Source organism: Onychostoma macrolepis, chromosome 07 (genome assembly GCF_012432095.1).
Source record: "Onychostoma macrolepis isolate SWU-2019 chromosome 07, ASM1243209v1, whole genome shotgun sequence".
Classification (NCBI taxonomy): domain Eukaryota; kingdom Metazoa; phylum Chordata; class Actinopteri; order Cypriniformes; family Cyprinidae; genus Onychostoma; species Onychostoma macrolepis.
The window spans coordinates 25,778,989-25,805,393 of NC_081161.1; the positions used below are offsets into that span (position 1 = coordinate 25,778,989).

Below are 26,405 nucleotides of genomic sequence, written 5' to 3' on the forward strand. Positions count from 1 at the left end.
TTACACAATAAAAACAGCCACTGCTTTGACCCCTTATTTTATTTAGATCAAGATTTACATATACAACAAAAGTAGGCAACGGTATACATTTCAGACAGACATCACAGTCCAGACATTTCCTTAGGCATAATGGTAAGCCACATAAAGTGTCGACACAAAAGCAAATAATCTAGAAATCTGCTTTACCTTTCGTAACAAAGTTAGAATTTAGAGCACTGATGCCGATTCTGTTCCCACCCCAAAGAAAAGCACTGTGAACATCAACTTTTTCAAAGAATCATTAACATGTAACTTTGCAATGTCAACATTCTCTCGGGACAGTGTTTGCCATTAAAATTCCGAATGTGGCACTTGCAGAAACATAAATGGATAAGATACATTCATTGACAATAATAAAATATTTACAAGCAAGGAGTGGAGATCCATAGTTAAATAAGCTCGTGTCAGTGTAGACTGTGGTAAGGCATTTTAAAGGCTTCTGAGAGGCAGTGTTTTCTACAAGTAAATGAAAAGTTAAATATTGTCAGAAAGATATGAAAAAAAAAAACCATTGCCATCTCTACTTTCTGAGCTATACAATATAAAGAGAACATACACCAAGTAACAGAAAGAAAGACATGTAGCCAAAAAAAACAACCCATGATTATATACACAAGTTTCACAATACAAAACCTAAATACTTCTAATACTTAAAATGAATACATACGTTTATATAGATATTTTTTTTCTCTTTATTTTGCATATAAATTATTTGATTATCAAATGTGTATAAAAATCTACTTTGTAGACGGTGAAATATTCCAACACTGAAGAAGTGCTAGGTAAAACACATGGAACAAAGGTTAAATAAGAATGGCATTTGTATTCACTGCTATATTTTTTATCCTTCTTGCTTGAATTTGGCAATACCTTTAGGCTATGCACAACTACAGAGTCCTATCATGGTATTTCCCTTCAGTGTATGTAAATACTTGAGTTACACAAAATAATAGTACTGTTTGTACAGACATTCCTGGGGCAAAAGCTATTCACTGTCCTCTCCTACGTTTTGTTCTTCTACTACAGTGATTGATTGACAGAGTTAGAATTCCATTGCGAAGATGTATTATCATCACAGAACCCTGTTGTACTGGTCTGTATCGTATCAGCTACAGGCTTTGAGGAGGATGCCTGTCTATGCCACCAATTAGTGGAATTTTCCAAAAAAAGAAAGGAAAAAAAAAAAAAAATTCCTTCATCACACCATTTAACCATTCAATACAAGAATAATAAAACAAACAAATAATAATAATAATAATAATAATAAAAATACTCTGAGCAGCATACACTGTGTTTTTATCTACTGATTCGTTAAAACACATTTTCTCCTTTAATTTATTGGTGAGATTTTCTAAACAACCAAACTAATGAAGGAATAAAAGTATAGCTTACACCTGTGTTTATACTGAAGATCTGTGCAAAATGTACATTTTCATCTGTAATTAATTTCAATCTTTCTAAAAATCCCTCTCACTTTTCTTGTGATGTATTGTGTTGTCACACCATCAGCGTACGTATAAATCCAGTTTTGTGTGTTTAGTAGAGGGCACTTTCATTATATGAGTTGGGAAAGGTAGGGCAGGGTCTGTTCCAGGGTCCGTTGTAATCTGCATTGGGTAGACTCAGTGTACTACTGCTCTTCTGCTTGTTCTTGAGACCCCAGCTGAGGAATGATGGTTTTTTTGCTACCTTGCGAGACTTCTTATCATCCTCATCATGTGCCAGGCAGATCATGGAGTAGGTCTTCGGCAGACCGCCGTATGTAGCGCTCTTGGTGGGCTGCAGAGATACAAAGAGATGCGAGGTGATTAAACTCTTAGCAATACTTGATCTGAATTAAATACTAACCTGACATTTCCACACTAATATAGTTTTCCTTAAGCAAAGAATTAATGCACAAACTCTGCTCTATCTACAGCAAACTTAAGATCACAATGACTAAAATTATGTGTGCACTTGTAAGGGTTTCGGTTACACTGTGACACAAACCTGGATACATTAGGTGAGCTGTTTTGTTGATTTAATGAGAATGTAATCCTATTATGAGTTAATCTTCAGTCTATCATGCTTTCGGTTCAACTGAGGTTTTATTTGCCTGATTACACACAGTCTATCAACCCACAAATATTCACAAAAAAACAACAGCAAAACACTTAAATGTGAAAAAGCGATTTCACACAGCAGACACTGATCTTACAACCTTGTCAAAAACAGCTTATGAATCCTGACTGACAGAAACATTAAAGATAGAGGTGTGTTCACTGGTAAAAAGGAGGTCAGTTATAATCCGTAATGCTGGATACAATCGAATGTATATAAAAAAATGAAATGGATTTCACAGGGACATACATTGTCAATATTGTGATGATATTAATGTGTTTTTTATTTTGTGATTAAAGACTTTGAACTAATTCTTGGTAAGAGTTTAATATTTTGAAAAGCAGTCTCTTATGCTTACCAAGGCAGCACTTATTTGATAAAAAATAAAAACAGTAATTGAAAACATTTGTGCTGCTTAGTTTTTTTTTTTTTTCTGGAAACAGTGATAAATTTCTCAGGCTTCTTTGATGAATAGAAAGTTCAAAGAAAAAAGACAGTATTTATCATTTTAAAGCATGCTTCCTGAATTAAAGTATTAAGTTCTTTTAACAAACAAAACAAAAAACAGTAGTGTGAGCATACAAATTAGTAACTATACTGTTAATATTAGTTTATCTAAATAAACCTAATTACATGTATTTCTTCAGTGGAATATTTCAATATAATTCCTCAACCAATCAGAGAATGGAAGGCAAAGAAAACCCTGAAACAGATGGAGTTACCATTGGTTGGCTGCTGCTATCCAAAATGCTGACCACTCTGATGTTGACGCCCTCCTCATCCACATCCTTTAAAAGCTTCATAACATCACTCACTCCCAGCCATTTACACTCCGTGTCACCCACAGCAACAAGGTAATCTCCTTCTTTCAGCCCTTCAGCCTGGTGATGAAGAGATAGTGGAGAGAAAAAGAAACAAAAAAAGGAAAGACAGAAAAAGGTCAGAGAAGTAAATCACGCCCTGTAAGAGTGGCGCTTTGCCACTTCAGATATTTATGGTATGAGTTTATCGGCTCGACCACACTGCTGTTACCATAGAGATCAGCTCCAAGAGGACTCGCTCATGTGCTCCAACAAAAATGAGGGGTTATTTGTGGGAAACACACAGCTGCTTGAGACAGCTTGAGACTCATATGGTCAAAAACAGGTGCAGTGGGTGTGGATAAATGTGTGCTTTGTTTTCATTCAATTGCTGTGGTCAAAGATTAAATCTTCTGCCCTCAGCTTCAGGGACATTACACGTATGCAAGGGAGATTAATTGAAACAGGAACAAGTTATCACTTCAGATAAATGTTATGACAGTTATCCGGTTCCGTTTGTTCTTCTCATTAAGACAACACAGTATTAATTATTTGCAATAAAAAAGGGGAGGGAAATGTGGGACGTGTTTACACAAGGAAAAACAGTTCTTCAAAATAGCTTGTGTTCCACAAAGACAAAAAAGAAATAGTTTTTTCAGGTTTTGCACAACATAAGTAAGAGTAACAATTTTTATTTTTGGGTGAACTAACATTATTATGGCCTTATGAGATCTGTTTTATTTTTCCCCAAATTTCATTTTTTTCCCCCCATTCATTTTTTTTTTCCTCTGAATTGAATTTTGGTTAAATTTTAATAATCAAAAATCACGTATAATTAATTGAAATTCTGAAACCTACAATATTAAACAGAAATTTATAAAAAAGTTTAACAAAAATTATGAAGGCCTTATGAAATATGTTTTTTGTTCTCAAATTCAGTTTTATTTTTTACCAAATTCTATTTTACATTAATTTTAATGGTTTCATTAAATATTAATAATCAAAAGCATCTCTATTTAATTGATTTTATAAAAAATAAAAATGTATTTCTTTATTTCCAGAAATACTGTGTTGTGTATTTACATTTTTCTGCTAAATAAATTTTGGTAAATAATTTCTCTTTAAAAATAATGTTTTAATAATAATTGTATTATCATCATTACATTAAGTAATATTTCTGTCACAGTTTCTTCAAGCTAAACCAAACCTTTATTTTGATGGCTTGCTGTGAAGACCTTTAGGTTTCTGTTTGTATATGATATGAAGATAGTTTTACTCAAAAGAAAATGGTAAAATGCTCATGAACTGACTCTCAGAGCACTTCTCAAGACTATGAGTACATGAACAAACATAAATTGAGGCATCAGAGGCTGAAAACACAGCGAGCATTGCGCATCAATTTAGCATGTGTGTAGCAAACAAAACCGCGCACCTGCGCCATTCATTCACACAGAGACACGCAGAACATGCAGGATTCATATTTAAATGGTATTTCTGCAGCTTTATATTCACAGACACTAGTCCATATTGTGTTTTCATTTCAGTGTACTGACCTACTCTTGATTTATTGATCCGAAATTTGGCAAATTCTGTAATATTCTGTGTTATACAGTAAATTCCGTTTTTAGGACTGGATTCCACGATTCTGTCCACGTTTTCTGCATCGTGGAAATCATAGGACCCTACATTATTGGTATTTGTGCCTATGTCTGTGTGTAAACACTCACCGCTGCGGGACAAAGGGGATCCAATGACTGTATCTGAACGGGTGCATCTCCCTTCAGAGTGAATCCGAGGTCTCGGTCCTGCAGTCTCAGTCTGATGGTTCGCGGGGCTGACCATCTCTGTTTTGCTGAGAACACTGACAAAGGCCCCTATACAACACAAACACAACACCAAATTACTATAGCAACTCACCAAATTCAAAGACACACAGGGTGTTTTAACTTGCCACCCTGAAGCCAAACATTTGGCTTACTGGCACGCTGACTTCATGCAGTATATGCGAATGGAACTGCTCATATGGTGCAGAAAGTTTATTTAATATTATCATGAAAAGCACCGCCATCTGAGGAGATGTTAAGGTTGAAGAGTTTAAGCCAGTGGTTCTCAACCTCAGGTTCCAGGGCCCACTATTGGGCCATGCCAGACTTCCAGGGGGGCCAGGAATACGATCTAAATTTAGCTAGATATACATCAGAATAGATAGGAGGCCCGTCAACCATTGTCTCAGACAAAGGGGGCCTTAAAGAAAGTTCACCCAAAACATTTACTCACCCTCATGTCTTTCCAAACCTGTAGAAGTTTCTTTTTCCATGTTGAACACAAAAGTTTTTGAAGAAACAAACAGTTGTTGGTCCCCATTAGGTAAAGAAACTCTAACCATCAACTGTTCGATTACCAGCATTCTTCAAAATATCTTCTTTTGTGTTAAACAAGATAAAGAAACTCATACAGGTTTGGAACAACATGAGGGTGAGTAAAATGATGACAAAATGTTCATTTTTGGGTGAAAAAAAATTCCCTTTAAAGTCAATAAGCTTCAGAACCACTGGTTTAAGACGTATGCAGCATATGGTTGACCTCTGCCTCAGAAAGGCCACTCAACATGATTAAGGACTTGCAAAGCTTATATGTAAAACTGAACTCCCGGTGTACTACGGAAATGTAATTTCAAGTAAGGGGTCATTTAAAGTGCCCATGGCAACTGCTACAGGATCACAGCAGTGGTTCTTTGAACTCTCTGAAGGTCACTCAGACATCTGAAGGCGGTAAAACTCAAACATACGCTTCCATAAAACTAACCACATCATAAACTCTGCCTCCTTCACCTGAATTACCCTGCTCCCCACAGCCAGGGGGAACGGAATATATACGTCAATGTGGTTCTCAAATATTCCAGTTCTGTACACCAGATTTACAATTCTAAGACTCTATCACAGAGTCAAAATGATTCTTGTTTTTTTTGTTTTGTTCTGTTTTGTACAGAATTTACTGCAGATGAAAAGTTACAGAAATTAAACTCAAAATAAAGACAAATGAGTCAATGACATGACACTAGTTGTCCTGTAGTAAAAAAAGTTTTTTTTTGGTTAAATGTCTGAAATAAGATCTGTGATTAACAAGCTCAAGACATTTTCACATTTTATTATATGGCATAATATACATCAGTAATATGCCTCCTGTGATCTTTTTAAAGCTTTTACATTTCTTGAAAAATGTGGTTACTAACAAGTGGCTACAGGATGTTGGGTACATTAAATGCCATCATGCGGACCAGGAAAGGTCATCTACTCACTAGTTCGCTTTTATAGCCTCATTGTGTTCATGTTCAAGCTATTCTAAATCAAACTTTCTAATCTTGTGGATTTTAAAGAACAATTTAAAGTCTTCAGAAGCTTCAGAAGACCAAGGTGTAGTTTATTTAGCCTTTTACTTTTGCCGTCTGTATTTAGGCTTCAATGTTCATTTGTGAAGATTATCTTGAAAAACAAAACATAAAAATTCGTTTAACATTTGTTAGTTGCAGAGCTTATCTTCTACAATAATCCAAAATAATTTTACACTCTTTACATACATGTAACCATCCTATAAACTTAATTTCAAACAGGAATCAAGTTTAAAATTTTTTTAAATGTAACGCACATCTCCCCTCAACAAGCTTTTCAAGAGGTATTTGTCTGAGGACAAATAGTGAACGCTGTGCCAACGTTAAATACTTAAATGTTAGGAGTTTGTTCAAACCCCTAACACGAAGTATGAGTTAGGTAATAGTGATGACATGGTTGATTTGAGTTTTAGAAAGTTATAGTAACAGGATGTCATACCACTTTGAAATTCATGTTCAAATCAGGGTTATTCATATTAGTATTGTAAAAGGAGTATAAATCTTTACAGACTGACCAAACAGATTTCCCAAGAATTAAAAATTACAACTCAGCACAATCCCCAACTGCTTGCAGTATTTTGCTTTTACAAATGAAACTTGAACCTTGGATTGTTGGGGTTGTGGTCTGTTTGGCCAGTGTGTACAGATCAATCAACATGGGTCTGTTCAACAGCACATATGCTCACAGAATACTTGGATGTTATGCAAAACTATTCTGTGTACTAAGAAATCTGCAAATTTGCAAGAACATTCCTGTGCTGTGAAAGGAGCCTGAAATGTCTTGAGTAAAATTAGTAGCCCACATACCAGCCGCTGGAATAGGTCTTTGACTTTCACCTTGGTGGCAGCTGGAATTTCCATCTCAGCTTTCTTTTCTGTTTTAGCTAACAGAGAAGGAGGAAGACAGGGTTACTGCATGTTTACTCTGTCAACTGAACTTACATAACCACAGTGCTTCTCTACGGTAAGATGCAGGTTCTGTTCTGAGAATCTCATTTAGACCAAATCGCAGAGTTTAAACTGTGATGCTCACTACTGCATAAAGGTTACTTTTTAGATTTAAACCAACAAACAAACTATAACAGAACTTTCTACATAATGGGCCAATTACATAAATCTACAATCACATGATCAGGCGAGACAGAATTTTTGTTTATACCAGTAAACAACATGCATCAAACGTGTCAGGACACATCCGGTTGCATTCGTGTTTATGATACAAATGTGTTACGCTTGCATGCATTTCTGACACACTACACATTTCGCTCCATTGACTTCCATTCATACTCACGCAAATGTGAGAGACAGGAAACACAAGCTCATACAAATTGCTCCGTGTTCCAAGGTTCAAGTTTAAATAAGAACTCACGGTGACGCGGGTGTCACAAACACTGGTGATTTATCTGGAAAGGTCTTTTTAAAGCATTATCCCTCACTTTCAACTCAGGAAGTCCCTAAGTGACATATAATGAACACCCAGGTTCAGTCATGTGACAATGTGTGCATTTTTTGTTGCCAAGGCATCATTTCCAAAATGGTCTCCTGTCTGGTTAGCACATGTTACAGTGTCAGCAATTTTTAAAAACGCTTGTTTTTGTTACAAAAGGTATGTTTCAACCCATGCAACAATTCTAATGTTTTAATAACATATCCTACATTAGTCTTAACCTGATTTTAATACATTTCTTGAACAAATTGATATAAAACAAGTTACAAAGATATCGTGGTGACGTGTCACATCGGGCAATTAACCTTATAAAAGTAGGTGGAATTTTGATGTGACGTATTTGTCACATTAAGAAAAAAATGGTAAAAATGGTAATGAACTGCTCAGTTAATTTAGCTGATTCAATTATTTTAGTGTTATATATTTTCTGCTGCTCATTTCAAAGCATATTTTAACAAATCTACGTGCATGTTTAACATGTTGACCTCCAGTGTGAGGTAGTTATTTATTTTTATTCAGTTTGCACATTTTCGAGTTGTGAAAGAAAAATAATAAATCTAAAAATTAATTTCTGGTTAAACCATATACCTGAAAAGGTAGAATTTTGATATGTTACAAAAGAGTTGTTGTAAAATTTAATGGTCACAGTTATGTGGTTTTGAAATATGTTGTGGCAAAGCAAATAAAATGCAAAAACTATATTACTTCTGAAAAAGGTATTTGTTTTATCTTCCCAGAAAAGTAATCATTTTGATATGTGTTGTGGAAAAGCAAATAAACAGGGGAAAAAACCTGTTATTTAGCAAAGAATATTATAAAATGTATTTTTTTCAATTGAGAAATAAACACCCAATGTAACATGAAAAATCTGTCATATGTGTTTCACAAGGAGGGGTTGTATTTCAAAAACAACTGCAGAAACATGTTATAAGTGGTCCATTTGGTCTGTTTTATATGCCCCATAATAATCCTATAAGGAGAAATTGGTCTGGGTTCTTATGGGTTAATGAACTCTGCCCTCAGAATTTGTATCATAAAGCCCTGCAGCAAAGTGGAGTAGACTGCATATTTTTACATTTTGAATTATGAAAAAAGTAGAACTTCTAGTGTGATCATTAATAACAGTTGTCTATCTCTGACTTACAGATGATATCTGGTGCAAGCATGTAGTCTGTGAACTCTTCTCCCTTGTCATTTTGTTCAAACTTAGTAAGAGAGCGTTTGAGGCCAGCTTGTAGGATGTCACTCAGGATGTCCAGTTTTTGCAGGTGTCGACAGCGAGAATGTGTGCGGTTGGCCTCTTCGTGCCCCATGATGCAGCGCTGCAGATGAGCTTTACCTAAACAAACAGACATAAAATGTTAGTTTAGTGTGCTTAAGTGGAATATCCAAATCATTTACACTCTCTGTAGCCTGACAGGTCTGTATGTAGAAGCCTCTCACCTATCCGCCTTCTCTCCTCCTTATTCTTCAGGATGTCGAGAGGAGAACGTCCCTCTGGCATGGCATCATACAGTTGTGACAGAGCCTTCTCTTGCTTGTCCTCATCATCACTGGGCGTCACTACACATAAATCACCAATATTTAATCACTGCATTGTTTTGCTCAATAAAACAGGAAACAGGCACATTCCTGTAAATTTCATCTCATTGCACAGAGGCCAAGTTAAATGTTATGGCATTTACACAACCCATTGGGTATTTACTTCCAAATGAACTCCTTAATAGCTAAAACTGTCTGTCACGGAGACAAAAAAACAGAAGAGAGGAAGAGGGGATGGGGGAGTGACTGCTTGAATAACAACAAAATGTTACATAATCCCATTTGTTCTGGCATAGTCTATCAGAACACTGTCAAACGCAGCCCGAGATGCTAAAAAAATCTCTGCCTTTCTTCTGCCTCCCTATTTACATCCTTAAAAAAAAAAACCCACCTCTGAATAAAAGTCCATTAAAGCACTGATACCTGAATCCTTAACTCTCCCAAGGAAAAGGAAACAATTTCTATGAATGAGACACAAAGGTAACCTTTTAAAGGTTTCAGTGTTCAGTGGGTTGTCAGCCAATGGGAGATGGCCAAGAGCTGTGACTGGGTGCTTGACTTACACTGGTGGTCCAGTAGAGCGGTGGAGACAAAGTAATGGGCAAGAGAGTTGTAGTGATTGGTCTTCAGCTCAGACATGGTGGTCCAGAAAAAGGGCACGTTGTTCTTAATGGGGGTCTGGATCATGGACTGGTGAACTTCATTGTAGGTCTCCCCCACCTGAGAACAGAAAGGAGAGAGGGGTAAATGTTACAAGCTCTCCGGACAGAGGCGTAACTGTAGGCTTTGAAACAGACCTGCATACTGATAGGATCAATAGGTCATGTATTTATATGTAAAAATTTCCCCTTATACAGACATCCCAGGTTAAATTACAAAAGAAAGAACATACGAAAAATACATCACAGCCAATTGTTTGATTTTGATTTTTGAAACACAATAGTTCTTAGTCAGTAAGGTTTTTAAATGTTTTGGAAAGAAGTCTTTAAATGCTCACCAAGTGAAATATTATTAAAATTAACAGTAGCCGTTTTGTATTTTCATATATTTCATAATGCATTTTAAGTGGTGTCAAAGCTGAATTTTCATCAGTCATTACTCCAGTCTTCAATGTCACATGATCCTTACAGAAATCATTCTAATATGCCGATTTGGTGCTTACGAAACATTTTATTTTTATAAATATTATTATAAATACTACATGTTGAAAATAGTTGTGCTGTGTGTGGAAATTGTGATGCATCTTTTCCAGGATTCTTTATGAACAGAAAGTTTAAAACAAAAAAATGACTTGAAATAGTCTTTACGGTCCCTTTTGATGAATTTAATACATCCTTGTTTAACTAATAAGATTTTTTTAATACCTTGGCAGCCTCTTGGGCAATTCTGAGCAGGCTGAAGAACTCATTTCGGATTCCTAGAAGAGTAATCTGCTCAAACATACACTCCTGCGCCTGTGCTAGCATCAGCCGGATCAACATGCTAAGCATAGCAGGGCTCATATCATAACTGGGAGTGTGTGTAAATGTCTCCTTCAGGTAGTGCAGCACACCTGCAGCAGAACATAAATCAAACAGACAGACAGAATTAGACCAAATTTAATATTAGAGCATGCATCAGTCCCCTTATATTTGCCTTCAACTTCAGCAGAGTGTAAATTAAACTGAAAATTCTAGATAATTTAAGCGTCCCAACATTATTCGGCATATGTAAAAAGCATGGTCATTTCCTCCTTTTAATACTTCTGTAAACACATCTTAGAGATAAAAAAAGACTTGTAGGACAATGTGTCAATCAACCTTTGTCATAATCACAACAACAAAAGGAGAGAGAGATCATATTTAGTCGCCCTTTCCGGTGGAGATATAAAAAACATTCAATATGATGAAAGACAGCAGGGTTGGCTGTTTTGATAGCTTAAGAAAGCCAGCCAAATCTCTCTTTACGCTGCTGTTATTTTAAGGATGTTAAAAACTGCCACAAGCCACTGAGTTCCCATGAGCCTTTGACAGATCTGCTGTTGAGGGGGAAGAATTGCATCATGTTCACTCCACCTTGAAACACAACCAGAACCCGAATACAAGGTCTGTTCACATGACGCAGGAGTTCATCCACAGTTCATCACAGCCAGTTCTGGATACTTTCCTTACCTTCTTGCAAATTTATCTAAATCTGTACCACATTACTGATGTTCCAAGCTGGTTGTGCGCATTTTTACTGGTCAAGTGCATCTACTTATAACCTCTCACCTGCAGATTTCTGGAAGGCAGCGATGGCGTCCTCGAGTCCGGCTTGTGTCTGTCTGTCGGCTCGGGTTCCAATCTGGGAGTATAGAGCTGCCATGTTGAAGAGTATGCTGGCTTTCTCCAGAGAGATGTTCTGCTGGCACACAGGCACACCGGTAAAAGAGTCATACCTGCGTAAGCACAAAAAATGTGTTAAGACTCACGTTGACGAAACCACAGGTTCTCTCATTTTTACTTTGATTACATACGCAATGCTGAAGTGCATACTGTAGCTTTATTCGTACTTCAGTTACTTCTCTCCACTTTAATTTGCTTTTTTATCATGACATTTGTTCTTTATTTATCCTCTTATCTCCTTTTGTCGCTATGGTTTAAATGAATGAAAAAGCTGATGTACTGTATAAACATAGAAACAACAAATGGCAGCCTGACAACCCAGTCAGACCAGTTGTGTGTTTCCTCTGAATGAGTTGTGATGTTTACAGCTGATACAGTGGTGTATAATGTCAGTACTGCTGGTGTGGGTGAGATGCAACCTACCATGTAAAGAAAATGCCAATCTGGCGTGTAGGTGAGAAGAATCGAGTCTCTAAGAAGGAAAGCTGACTGAAGTAGTTGGCAAGCAAATCTACACCAGAAGGATTCCGACTGGGGGTCCGACAGGCCTAAAACACATTTAAGTCAAAAACTTCAATAAGAAAGATCTCACTGGTTAGCCTTGTGTATTGGAACCTGCTTTCTGTAAGTTTATTTCTTAGCAGATGCATTTTTATCCTAAATAAACAAAGAATCGAACATGTTACATCATACCTGTCTCAGGTCCATCAGGTCATCAATCTCATCCTGAAAGTTTGAGCCGTCTTCACTGTAGTGTTCCAGGATGAAGTCCTGTTAAAAAACAATTCATATCCATTCACTCTCTATGTCAAAGCAAACACAAAAAACGCCAGACAGTCATGTATTCAAAGGCCTGTTCTCCTTGCTAAACTTGTCTGTAGTGAGAAAACAGACATGACACAGTGTCATAGATTCACCATGTCATTACAGTTCGACTAAATTACAGGTTGGAAGCATACCAAAACACATCTGATAGATCCTCGTCTCTCAACAAACATCTCAACACCCAATTATTTCTAAGATAATAAGGGGCGTACATCAAACATCACTGTAGACGTCCAAAACCACAATTCTTCCTTGTTTATTATGCTGTGACCTACTTTCCATTTTCACTTCGAAAAGCTTAGAGACTCCCAAAAGCCACCTGACTGAAGGCCTGATAACTGAAGTAAACATTGAGGGGGCGCTGTGAAAGAAACTGACCTTGAGAGCAACTGAGAAATCCACATCCTTTGTCTCCTTCAGTCCCAGAGGGATGAGTGGGATGCTGGATGTCTCTCTGTGAAATCAATAAAAAGACAGATTAGAAATTCAATTTAGAAAAAACAAGAAGAGAACACTTTCAGTAAGAAAGAATAAGACTTAAGTTCCTTCGTTGACACTTTAGTTTAGGGACCAATTCTAACTATTAACTAGTAGCTTATTAGCATGCCGATTATTAACATATTGGCTGTTTATTAGTACTTATAAAACACACATTGTGCATGACCACATTCTACATCCATAATCCTTCCCTATACCTAAATTTAACAACTACCTTACTAACTATTAATAAGCAGCAAATTAGGAGTTTATTGGAGGTAAATGTCGTAGTTAATGGTTTGTTAATAGCGAGAATTGGAGCTTAAAATAAAGTGTGAATGTTCTTTCTTAGGCCAGTGATTCAGCAAAAACAGACTTCCTACTCTCTATGTGACTCAGAACTGAGACATGCTTTCAGGGGCAAGGGAATGTGACCCCTGTCACACATTACTAATACTACAACAATTCTGCACCAGTTTCAATCGCCTCTAATAAGCTGATACTAGAGTATAAGATGGTTTTCAATCATAAGCCTATTGACCTATTTACATTAAAAAATAAATATATTATACTCAAAAAAATATTGAGTATTAAAAAACTTTGACCCAAGAAAGGTGTGTGTGTGTGTGTGTATGCATATGCATATGCATATATAAATAAATAAAAGAGTCTGCTATATTTTGTGCTTATCACACTTTTAAGTATGTGATTATACAGCATACACAATATATTCATGTTTGTGGAGTCGCTGCATTAACTAAAAAAGTTGCACTTGTGGCCCATTAGTTCAGAGCAGTTTGAGTGAAGACAGACGAGAGAACACATGAGTGTGAGCTGATGAGAGGCAGTCTTGGACTGGGTCTGTCCTGATTAAGTCTAGATGACAGATAACAGTTCAGCCCTAGTGTGGTTTGGGGAAATACTTGTGAGAAATATTACTAGATCAGTGGATCAGAGGAAGTGATGTTGTTCAAATGATGATGTTCAAATTCTGGTACAGATTGCTTGCAGGTCTAGATATAAGATCTCATTCTCTAGGAGTTTGAAATAAACTTGTTTCCGGTGTGAAAGCAACAAGTGTTTGCATTGAATCACTCATCACATCATGCTGAGAGCCGCCATGTTCTGCATGCATGTAATGACAACTTCAAGAATGCAAACCAATCAGGTTGCAGAGAACATTCACTGCAATGAGACACAGAAAACAGAAGACAGGTTTGGTTCCTTTGCGCTCTTCAGACCATGAGAAAAAGGTGTGTTTCAAAAACAGAAAGAGAGGGATAGAGGGGGTGCAGGGGCTTAAAAAAAAAAAAAAAAATTGAAAGAATGCAGTTCTGTCCTTTTACTGACACACACACACAGAGAGTAAGCTGGCAGCCAGGTGCGATGGAGAATGCCACATTGTGTGCAGCTACAGGAAGACCTTGTCCTGTTCAGATTTCTTTTCAAAACACAGGTGATAACACTGCACCAATGGGAATATTCCTTTTCTCACACTCAGTCACACGTAGGAGGTGACAGACTTTGTTTGTTTAAGGACAAATAAAGCATGTTTGTAGAAAGTTGAAGAAACATTTGCAGTGCAGAGGAAAAGAGTAAGCAGAGCTTCTGCATAGAGAATGCTGGTATGCACAAGAGCACAACCACAAAAACACACACAAATACAGTGGCAGTCCAAAACTGACACAACTACTGCTGTATTAGTAGCATTACACTATTTCTTCATGAAAAGAGTCATAAAAAGTACAAAACAAATGGAAGTATTGGAATCATGAAATGACCAAAATCAAAATCATAACTACTCATCTAACCATTTGTTGGCTTTTTGAAACTAGAGGAATAGATATATATATATTTTTTTATTTGAGCATAATTCTAGCAGAGTCAAGCCAAACCAAACCCATATATTACAGAACATCATACTGTATAGCCTTAGAGAGCTAAATTCTATTAAAAAAGAGAAATAAATAACTAAACTATAGTTCTGCCAAATGGGACGGTTCACCCAAAAATGACAATTTGTAAAACATTTTTTTTGTGTGTTTTTGGTCCATGCAAGGGGGTGTAGTATTGTTTTGAACTCCATTGACTTTCATTACATTTACTTTGTAATGTGAAATTTACTAGCAACTTCTGAGTTAAGAGTTTAAAAGGAAGGGCAAGTAACACATTGAATGGAATTTTGAAGTAGAAATACCAAAATAGTATTTTCTTGTAAAACATACTGTAATAATCATTTTTATTTATCTTTGATTTGAAAAAATTTTTATAAGTGTATGGAAAAAAACGGTTTAAAACATTCTTCAAAACATCTTATTTTGTGTTTCCTCACAAAAAGAAATTCATACAAGTTTGGAATGACATGAAGGTGAGTAAATGATGACAATTTTCATTTTGGGTGAACTAACCCTTTAACCCATACCATACTTTTACTTCCAAAAGAGTGCTTATCTCATGTTTACAGCTTTGCAGCGAGTTGTAATTGCGGATTTAGGTCAGGGGTTCAGAATCAGGTATATGTCTGCAGGAGGTTTTTCTGGTTTACTACGAACCCTCCAGGTACAGGGGATAAACACTCTTTCATTAGTGCTTGGCCCAGAGGAACAAACCCAAGGCTGTAAGCCTCAACATGTTATGAAGCTAATGCTGATAAATTGTTTTTTTTTTTAAACTAGGCCAACACAGCTTAGTTAAGCAGGGTTTGAGCTGAAAATATGGCTGAACAGTCTCAGAGCAGAGAAAGACGGCTGTTTTCGTGCAGATGGTGAAGCATGCCAAAGACACTCAAGGGTGCATACACACTCTCACTCTCAGTGGTCCGAGAGGCAAAAGAGGGCTTAGAGAGGATTTAAAGAGGACAAGAATCCAACAGTAACCAAGGAAACACACTCAAGGTCTACGAACTAAACATATACACAGTGTGGCGGTCACAAAAGCATGACTGCAGCGCCATTATTGAATCCTTTCATATTGGCTGTAGGGTTTGTATCTCTAAAGAATGAATCACTTGAACATCATTGAATATAGATGACATGTATTTCTCTCACTATTGATATCCATTTTAAGTTATGACCATTCTTAGCCAAGACGTTTTTAACATGTAACTGACAAAAGAGAATTTTGTGTCATACATGCTATAGTTGTGATACCATGGAAGAGGTAACAGAACACAAAATTAAAATGAAAACACTCTTTCATCCTCTTCTGACACGTGAGGGGGATTCATGTGTCATGTGTGTAAAAGGAGGATGAGCTTGAGGATTCACCAGAATTATCGACCTGTCAAACCACCTCTGCATAAACCTGTCTGACCAGTTGTGTGGAACGGAGTCTCTTTTGATTGGGAAACTCAAAAAGATGTAACTGATTGACCGATGAGCCCGCAGCCTATTTCTTGTCTTCTCTTTAAACTTCAAAAGTATAAGGGTGTGGGCTGGTTAGTTTTTTTAAATAAGGGAAAGCATGGGGAGCAAGAGTAGAGGAGACCGTCCTATAGAAATCAGCAGTCTGTGCTCAGTGTAATATTTTCAATATATTTCAATTGGAATGTTCAAGTGAGCCATCAGGCTGACCAAAGCAAAGGACATTTGATTTGTGGCATGAGAAACAATTTGATTTTATTTAATAGTTTGAAAACAAGCCATTTGGCTTATAGGAATTCAAAATCTTCATCATGAAATGGAATGATTTCACAATTCTGTACAATCGGGAATTGATTAATATTAATATGAAGGTAATATTTTTCAATTTAAAAGATCATGAGGGTACACGGATTAAAAAAAATTATGATGTGCATTGATAAATCATTTATAACAGCAGTATCCCATAAAATCTAAGAATTTCATTGTGACTCAATTAAAAGGTTCTTAAACACTAAAAAAGTATTCATTTCACCTTTAGTGTTAAAACTGTGGATGCCATTAGTTTACAAATAATGACAGTTTACAGAATGATTTGTACAGCTACTAATCTCCAAACATTTACATTATTGTCCTTCAGTTTACTCAGTCTACAAACAGGGAGATATTTCTGAAACTCAAAGATCTAATGACTAGTCTTTCTGAGGTATGTGTCAAAACACAGGAAATTTATTTGCAGACCTACGTGGAATTTGTAGTCACAGAAATTCCAAAAAAAGCTTAGCTGATTTCCGCAAAATTCAAACACCTATCATTCACAGAATTATAAACATCCCATGGCCCTTCTGTGTTTTTTAATTAATTATTTTGACAATTTTCATGATGCTTTTAACTACCAATAACCATTGCAGTTCTCTCAGTTCTGTTTGACAATTATTAACCATTTAAATACATTCCACATAATTTTCTAGGAGATTAGTACAGAAAATGTGATAGTATAGGGCAGTGTCTGCTCTTATATCATTCTGTACACACCCCTTACATTACTGTAGCACATCGGGGAGGCTCCGTCTGTCCAGATGAAATGGACATGTCATGTCTGATTAAGAGTAGGAGTGGTAACTGTGCATTCTGTCTCTAGATTGGATCTTAATCTGACTTGAGTTCTGTTCTCACTGTATCTTTCTTCATCCTAATCAGTGCTGTGTGTGTACTTACTGTACGTTCTGATAAACTTCCACTGAGCTGTTGAGTCCTTCCAGCTGCTCCATAAGAAGCTGCAGATCTGAGTTGACATAACTCAACTCCAGCACCACCTGCTCCCGAACCTTATTATTGGACGTCGCCCTTGAAAGAGAGAAAAAGAGAGGATGAGATAAGGTCACATGCAACAAAGTTCACAATTGGCGACAAGTGCCATAATTTGAATCAGTTTGAAATGTACAGAAGCAACAGTACAGAAGGAAGAGGCTGATAAGACTGGAGTCTTTGTTATTTTTTGTGTTCCCAAGCACATGATAGAAATAAGTGGTGAGTGGGCAGTACAGCCACGTTTGTCAAAGAAAAGCATTAATATTCAACTGCACATATAAAATGGAAATATGCCTAACTACAGTCAATCAATAAAATGCAAAACCTTATAGAGACACAGAGGAACATCTGCATGGCAACCCTGTTTTATCTGTGACTGCTATTCTAAACTCTAGGCAATGGGAGGAAGCAAGGTAAAGGTGAGCAGGTCAGGTTGAACCTGAGATTTCTGACGTTTTATTCAAACAGGCAACATCACACTTGTGCCAAACTGTTAATCACGGTCTTCTATTTTAATCACATACCTTGTGGTTCTCAAACATACTCACCTGAGGGGAAAAAGACTACCAAGAATCTCATAATAGTAATACTATATTAATCATAAATATATGTATTTATTTGTATAGTGCTGTAATAGCTTCAAACAAAAATTCAGCTCAAAGTGCTCTACAATGAAAAAGCATTACAAAAAGCACTTTGTACAAAACCTGATAAAATATCATAGCTAAATGTAACAAGCTTGAGGATGACCTACTTTATAATATAAAAGATAGAATTGATGGAGAGCAAACAAAAAGGTGAAATTAAAATTAAGAAACTTATTATATTGTTATTATTGTTAACGATATTGTTATTGATCTTGAAAAACATAGCAAAGTAGACAAACTAAATTGTAAGAATGTTAAGATACAGAGGAATATTTCTGATTCCATCTGTTACATGTAATGACATGATTGATTATTTCAGCAAGGCCTATGACATAATGCAGATCAGGTTGTTCATTCATTTTTAAAGTAAACATAACTTTATGTTAAGTTAGTCATGTCATTAGCCATAAGTCATGTTTGTACTTTGCATACCTAACACGTCCCTCACTGATGGAAGCACATGGAAATGTCAACAGAGAGTGGAAGATTACTTGAACCTCTCTAAGCTTTTCACATTTTCTATTATAATACAGTGGTGCAATTTCAACAGCAGAAGGGGTCAGAAATGTTTTAAAGACCTCATGAGGTGTATATACAGTATTATTCTGTACACAAACTCAGAGTCACGTTGGCAGGGCGGGACCCCACAGAATTAGCACTCAATGAAACCGGTCGGGCCTGTGAGCTCACTCAAACAAACACACAAGAATGTGGACTACAGCCGCTTAGATCTGAGAGAGAGAGACAGACAGAGAGAGAAAGAAAGAGAAAAACATTATGAAAAGCATGTGGGGAAGAGGGAGGTTAATAAAAGCAGACGACTTCCTTACAATTGATCTATTATGTGGCTATCCTTTCTCCCATGAACCACAAACCTCTGAGACCCATGAATGAGGGAACATTCCAGATCAGCTCTGAAGATAGAGCAGCTATGAATGGAAGGTAAAGAGATTGAGCAAGCATCCACCCCCACCCCACCCCATCCCAATATTAATGAGCTCAGGTAACCAAAAACACTCTGACATCCGGCTCTAATGAAGGGCTATAAAACAGACTCATGTATATCATTACAATACATACCAGGCCTTCTTTAGCTCTGAATCACACATTAAACAGCGAAGCATTTAGAGTGTTTGACTGAACTATCAGCAGAGAGATCCTCAGGCAGTGTTTGCGTGTACGTGTGAGAGACGCACTGACATCACTGCAATGACCTCACTGGTGCACCTGTCACAACCGTCACCTGCTGACTAGTGGGAATTTCGTTACATATAGAAACATTCCTTTGTAATTCAAATCACCAAACCCTTGTATCTGCTTGGATCCAGCCTTGTTTTCCACCAAGTTTCAGCCAACTCACAATATCCAAGCAAACTGGAGCCAATGCCAGATGACAATGACTCGACAAATAGCCCAAACATACCATTAACCCATGGAGAGAAATAGAAAAGAGACTCACTTGTGGTTTCTTACTGAAAAGAGCTTGTCCAAACTTTATTGTTCTAATAAGATTTAAAGCTACTTTGACGTCAATGCCAATCAAATGCTTTGCTCTGAGGACCAACCCAGCAGGTGTGTCCTTCAAAACCATGGAGACAACAGACACACTTAACGTCCCCATGGAGACTGGGTTGTCCAATGTTACAGCGTGTGCTCGTCGTAAAGGGGAAAACATTGGCAGCTTTTGAGAGAGGTAATATATAAGCTGGGGTTTTCACAACAAGATGCAACAGCAGTTCTGTAAACTTCACAAATACCTGTCCTTTCTGACTGTCTGCGCTGGTATGAATGTGGGTGTTTGCTGATCAGATGTTAATGTTTCCTGTCAGCTTGTGTTTCATTTATATGAGTGCTTCCTTGAACAGAGCTGATACAAATCTGGCAGACAGTCTGGTAGCACTGGCCAGTTACAAATCAGGCAAATTATATTCTGCAATCCAAAGTACAATCAGAGCTTCCTTGTCCTTTAAAACAGAACATTACATTTTCTTCACATAATTTGCGTTAACATTTAAGCAGGGATGAACTGAAATTTCAGCAGCTGAAAGAAATTAGGACAAAATTTGCTCAAACAAAACACCGTTTAAACATTTTTTAAAGAACTTAATTTTATTCAGCAAGGACACATTAAATCGATCAAAAGTAATTGCAAAGACTTTCACATTGTTATTTTAATTTTAATTTATATTTTAAATAAATGCTATTCTTTTGAACTTCGTGGTTTGCACTAAATATTAAGCAGCACAACTGTTTTCAACACTGATAATAAGAAATGTTTCTTGAACACCAAATCAGCACAACAGAATGATTTCTAAACAATAATGTGACACTGAAGATTGGAGTATTGGCTGCTGAAAATGGCTTTACCATCACAGAAGTAAATTACATTAATAGAAAATATTTTAAATTGTCAGTATTTTACAATATTACAGGTTTTATTATATTTCTGATAAAATAAATGCAGTCTTTGTGAGAATAAGACTATTTAAAAAAATCATTTAAAAATAAAATTTAAAAAAATGGTAGTGTATGTAAATGTCAATTTACTGCACTTCATAATAGAGTGTGCAAAAAACATTACACTGATCAACACTGACACATGCATAATTATATTGTTGGGTCATAATTTGTCAATTTTGTTATTAAGTCAATTGAATGCCAATTGAAGGAAGTGAGTGTACTCACTTAGAAAAATATATATTGTATTATTCAATAAAGGCTAATTTAAAATTAACATTTTGGTTTTGGTTTCCACTTTTGGCCAATTATTTAAATCACTACTCAAAGCACATTGCTAGTTACAAACTGATGTTATGGACTGATATATCATTATTAACAACAATTCAAATTCAAAATGATTCATTTTAGAAAGGCATTTAACATTCTATAAATAAAAGTTTTGATGTCTAATTTGTACGAAACTCTGTGTCTTCTTCCCCTTGATGTGCTACAGGACACCAGGAAGGTGACACGAAAAAATATTTGCATTATACTTTGCATGTTTTTTAGTCAGACACAGTTTTTTTCCTCTCTTGTCTGGATCAGCTATAGTAGTATGCACGACTGACCGGCGGTTACCATTCAAATCAGTGCCAGCATTTCACAGTTGACAGATGGCTGCTAGAACGTTCGAAAATTACTTGCTACATGTTTCTATTTAATAAGTTATAAGTTTTATAATAGACGTATTATATGTTATATTTGAGTTGAAGATATTATGGTTAAAGGTTAATGTCCTAGCAAGGATTCTATGAGCTTCAGAGGTATGAAGTCTGAAAAGAGAAAATCTCACATAACATTCCCAGGCTCTTTAGTCATCAGCTGTTAACAAAGGCTCAATGTTACTGTGTCTATCAACAACTCCAAATCTAAAGGTAAAAATGCACACCTGACTGCCAGATCAAAGATCACAGATGAGCTCCAAACATTTGCATAAGCACACATACACACAGAGAAATAATCTGATGACAAGTTAGCAGCAAGACGTCTGACTGAAACCTAATTGCACAAAGAGCAGAGGATTCCTCTAAAACAGGGCAGTGATTCACCCGACACAGCCAGTGCTCTGCGGTCCAGTGCCAGACACTTAAAGACAGATGCTGTTATGTAACCAAAGAAAAACTATCAATGAAAGACTATGGTAAACTTGGTTGGGTTTTTAGGGAAAGAGTTCCTGTATATGTGTGCATATCCACACATAACATGCAAGGTAAGTGTGATGAATGAGCATTTGCCCTTGTGTTTGTGTCCACACATAAGAGTGCTTGACTTACTTGAGAAGATTCTCCGCTCCAGCTCTCATCCTCATCTGCTTGATGATTTGCTGGTTGAGAAGCGCTCTTTTATTCTGCAGCTTACTGCGGCCTGTCTGTGCAAATGGATTACATCCCTGTCAGAGAAAGAGAAGGAGAAAGAGATCAACAACAGCTCACGTGGTTTTTGTGGCAAGGACTCCTCATTGACAGCTAATCTAAAATGAATTTATTGCCTGTTGTGAACATTCTTATAAAGCATTACATTGTGCCTATAAATGATAAGCACATGCCAGCCAACACAATGTAATGTTGATGTAATGTTTTTGAGGTGTGGCATACCCAGTACATGACGTAGCGAGATCAATTTCCCACCCAAACACACCTATAGAGAGTATCTGTCATAAATCCAATAGCTGAGGGAGGAGGTCTGATTTATAGGAGGCTGGTATCAATCTAGATGGTAAAATAGCAAACCTCTTACTGCTCTAATCTTGACAAACATTCCATAAGATCCTACAGTGAAAATGTACTGTCTACTTCTGAAAGCAGGTCCACTTGCTATGATAGAACTATTCTTCTAATGACTTTAGTTATCAAAAACTGATTGTTTGATTCATAACTGTTGCTTGTGTGGAAAGCAGATGTCAAACACCAGGAAAGTCAAACAGGCAATTTTATGGTCATTTACAGTTTAATGTGTAAAAGTAGATACTGACGTTCACACAGTTAATGTTTTGGACTGACAAGTGTACTAAATGTGTGGTCACATTTTGCACATATTGCAAGGTCTCAATAGGAATCTGTGCGATCTGGAATTTGAATTTCAATCAAACTTCAAAATGTTTGCAATGGGTTCGAATTGCTCAACTAATTTCCTACATTGGCCAACAAAAACTACTTGGTTTAAAAGCAACCTCTGTGTCAATGGTGCTTCACGCATCGATTCGCTATACTATTAAAAATGGACAATGGACCTTTTTGATTGTGAAATTAGCCCAAATATGATTGCACTAACAGGTGTGATGTTCATACGACAGCTTACAGTGGCAGTACAAATACACTCTGTATGCACACATGACCGAAGTCAATCCTATTTTGTATCCGTGCAAAAGCCGTGAATAACATCTAGAAGTACACTGACAATGACTGAAGTAAATATCAAAGATGGTGACTTTCATAATACCAGAAAGTCTTATTTGACTTATAGACTGTGGCGTTAAAATACTTCATTTGTAGGTGCAGGTGAAAACAGCTCTGGTAGAAGACAGACAGCAACTACAGTACGTCTAAAGTTTCAGATGACACACAGCTCATATCTCCCTCTCTCCAAGCCACCAAAACCCCATGTGAAAACCCCCCAGCACACTTGAGACACGAACATGTGCAGTGCAGAGTTCCTCTCGTATTGTATGACATGACAGACCACTAGCTGCCCAGCGCGGTTTTGTTCTCACGATACAGCTTGACTGAAAATGCCAACTCAATTATATTATTTGGTTGACACTTTTGTTAACAAGTGGATTGAGTGTGAAAGTAGCAATCTGAAATAAAATGAAAACCATAGTCTGCTGCAGTGTAAACATTGGCTGTCTCAATACATGCAATAGTGGTTGTCAAAGGGACCCATCTACACATTCTAGAACATTGACCAGGGCAATGTTTAGCCAAGCAGAACCGAAGAGCTGCCAGTGCAACTGCGTTCCACAGTCACAATCACACAATTACCCCTCAACTAACAATTCAAACAGAGCAGAAACAAGGTCCTAATCAAACCAGGGCACAAATGAGACAGAAAACAGGGCCTCAACTAAGTCGTATAAGTGTTCAACATTATGCAACTGTTATATATGGCAGTTATCTGCACAAACATGAGACCACAGTAACAAATGTTCATTTCTATTTTCAGCCATAGGAGATCCTTTAAATGTGCCAGAGACTAAAAGTTAGGCTTCAGTAAACACCCATTAAAGAGTTATGCAACAGAAAGTGTATTACATTCTGATCAATGATTCATTTTTGTTAAGGCACACTCTTTCCTTCTTACTCATGGATTGTTGGGTGCTGTCTGATCACTTTACTCATTCTGCGTAACGCTGCACAGAAGCCATGTTATACTAATCGTAAAGCTCTGAACAGCTTCTCATGCCTGTGCCGGGACATGAAATTGGAGCATCTGTGTTTCATTAATGTTTGTGGTTTGGCTATGCACTTTCACTGGGCAGATGCAACGTTAATAGGAGGAAAACTGGAAAAACATGCTGAATCTGCAATTCAGTTTCTCCAAGCCCCATAGCCCAAGCAGATTCAGCTCAGGCAGAACTGGACCAAAACCACATCACCACTCTGAACCAGCCCCCACCTGGTAACCGGCCTGAAACCTTCTCGCTGCAAACGACGACCACACTCATTTTCAAAGAATTGATGTGACAAATGAAAAGGAGACACAGGAAATGTACCGAACAAACACAACTACTTCCGGCAGCAGAGTAAAAAACTAAAATCCAACCATCAATGCAGTAACATAACCATATTTGCCCACATTAACTCAGAAAACCCAGTCTGTGGTTCCATGTGAAGGGGACTTCAGAAACACATTTCAAGAGAAACTGTAGAAACTGATCACTGAACTGGTCCACTTTGACATCAAACTAAGAATAAGAATAAAGCCCTGAACAAAGCCCAATAGATCCTCTTGACACAAAGAGAGGTGAGCTCAACAAAGACAATGGGTCTCTTCAGCTGCCATTCACACTGACAAAAAAAAAAAAAGAAATCCTAAGGATAAAAGATCCAGGATAAATGCCAGAAACCTGCCACTAGTTACTCTTGCAAAGTCCAAAGTAAACACACACAAGCAAGCACACATTTCAGTCAGTTTCTGTGACACACTTCAGGGCGGACTGTACAAAAACTTTTATTTACAAACACGCTTCACCATGACCACTGCAGAGTCTGAATATAATGAAATCAGTTGTCAAAATGTAAGACAAGCAAATGCCAGAAACAACTCTGAGTAAGGTACACAATTCTTTACATATAATTCACCATATTAACATCAGTTTCCACCAAAACACAACAGTTCAGCAAAAGATAGAAATGTAATAATTATTGCAAATTTATCAGTTTTTTTCTAAAATTGTAATGGAGTATGAATGTACTGTAATGTGTTCAGGTGTGTGTTCCTCATACAAGTCCAACAGTCTGTGCTTTTGTTTATTGTTATTTTTAAATTTGTGATTTTAACTTTTTGTTATTTTAACTACTGTCAAATGGTAAGCAATCGTTTAAGTTTAACCCCTTTTTGCACATAATGCACAGTCTACATGTACATTCACTACATTTGTTTATATTGACTTCAAATTTGGAGGACAACACTGACTGGGCAGGATGTGGAATAACAAATTTGTAAATAACTGATTACAATTATATTTTAATTTTTAATTAGTATTGTTTTAATAATTAATAACTGTTGGATTTCTCGTCCAATTAATCAAAGAAATGATCGACATTAATCTATCGTTAAAATAATAGTTAAACTATGCTATTAAATCACAAATTATTAAAGCGGTGTCTGCATTAACAATACCTAAAGTCATTTTTGTCGAAAACTAGGGTGTTTTTTTGTAGCCAAGGAACGTTGATGTAAAAATATTAAGTAGCCTAAATATTAAGAAGCCAAACGAAGGTGGTTTAACAGGTTTAACAAAATACAAAAACCAAGGGAAACTGAACCTTTAAACGAGAAAGTCTAAACTCTTTCGCTTGGCATTGTTTGTGGGCATCAGAGCTCGCCAGCGTCCACATGCCCCGCAGATGTGTGCTCATCTCCAGCAGATCCTATTACAAACACCTAACGTTACTGAAGAAGGGAGGCTGGGTGCCTCGTCCTTCACTTGTTATCAACACTTTATGTCTTAAAATTCGTGATAAAACATAAAAATTAGCCACGTATCTTTTCAATACAACGCTAACAAAACAGCAGTGATGTGTCCATCTAGACGGTGATGACCAATAAAAAGTCCTGATGAACTTATCATCACCTCCCGAAACATCTAGAAAAACGGAAATGAAACTCCGAGTCACTCTGACCTTTTTGAAGTAGCCACTCTCCACCGGTCCGTTGCTCTTGCAACCATTGGGAATAAGAGTGTCCGTCATTTCTGAAATCTCAACCGACTGCCTCGATGAAATCCAGAAAGCAGAAGTCGTAAGTTGTTGCTGCAGCTCGACAGGTGTGTGTCTCTAAGGAACTCAAGTCTCAGATGTCTGTTGATGATCCGCTGTCGTGCACACTCTGCTAATCACTTTCTGCATTCGCTATTTGCGCTGCGCTTCCCCGCTCGCCCCGCCCC

The 26,405-nt window shown here is 37.0% G+C and overlaps 1 protein-coding gene across 2 annotated transcripts; it reads right to left on the reverse strand.

The window, feature by feature from the left end:
- rhpn2 (rhophilin, Rho GTPase binding protein 2) lies at positions 1-26,405 on the reverse strand. 2 transcript variants are annotated; one of them, XM_058781217.1, is made up of 15 exons: positions 26,143-26,405; positions 22,072-22,187; positions 17,559-17,687; positions 12,883-12,958; positions 12,373-12,450; positions 12,103-12,227; positions 11,566-11,732; positions 10,681-10,868; positions 9,880-10,036; positions 9,218-9,337; positions 8,919-9,113; positions 7,165-7,211; positions 4,667-4,813; positions 2,862-3,020; positions 1-1,818 (listed from the first exon to the last, which is right to left on the reverse strand). In XM_058781217.1, exons 1-15 carry the CDS (start codon positions 26,209-26,211, stop codon positions 1,576-1,578), a joined length of 2,016 nt encoding a protein of 671 aa, XP_058637200.1. In that variant the 5' UTR covers positions 26,212-26,405; the 3' UTR covers positions 1-1,575. The 2 variants fall into 2 exon arrangements, with proteins under 2 accessions (XP_058637200.1, XP_058637199.1); XM_058781216.1 differs by having other exon boundaries at positions 7,135-7,211; positions 26,143-26,403.

Excerpts from the sequence above, each read along its gene's own strand:
- rhpn2 (XM_058781216.1), bottom strand. The coding sequence starts at position 26,211 with ATGACGGACACTCTTATTCCCAATGGTTGCAAGAGCAACGGACCGGTG. Across the intron at positions 11,733-12,102 it reads ATTGGCATTTTCTTTACATG|GTATGACTCTTTTACCGGTG; the intron begins GTAGGTTGCATC and ends GTGCTTACGCAG. Across the intron at positions 10,037-10,680 it reads TTGCCCAAGAGGCTGCCAAG|GTGGGGGAGACCTACAATGA; the intron begins GTATTAAAAAAA and ends TTCTGTTCTCAG.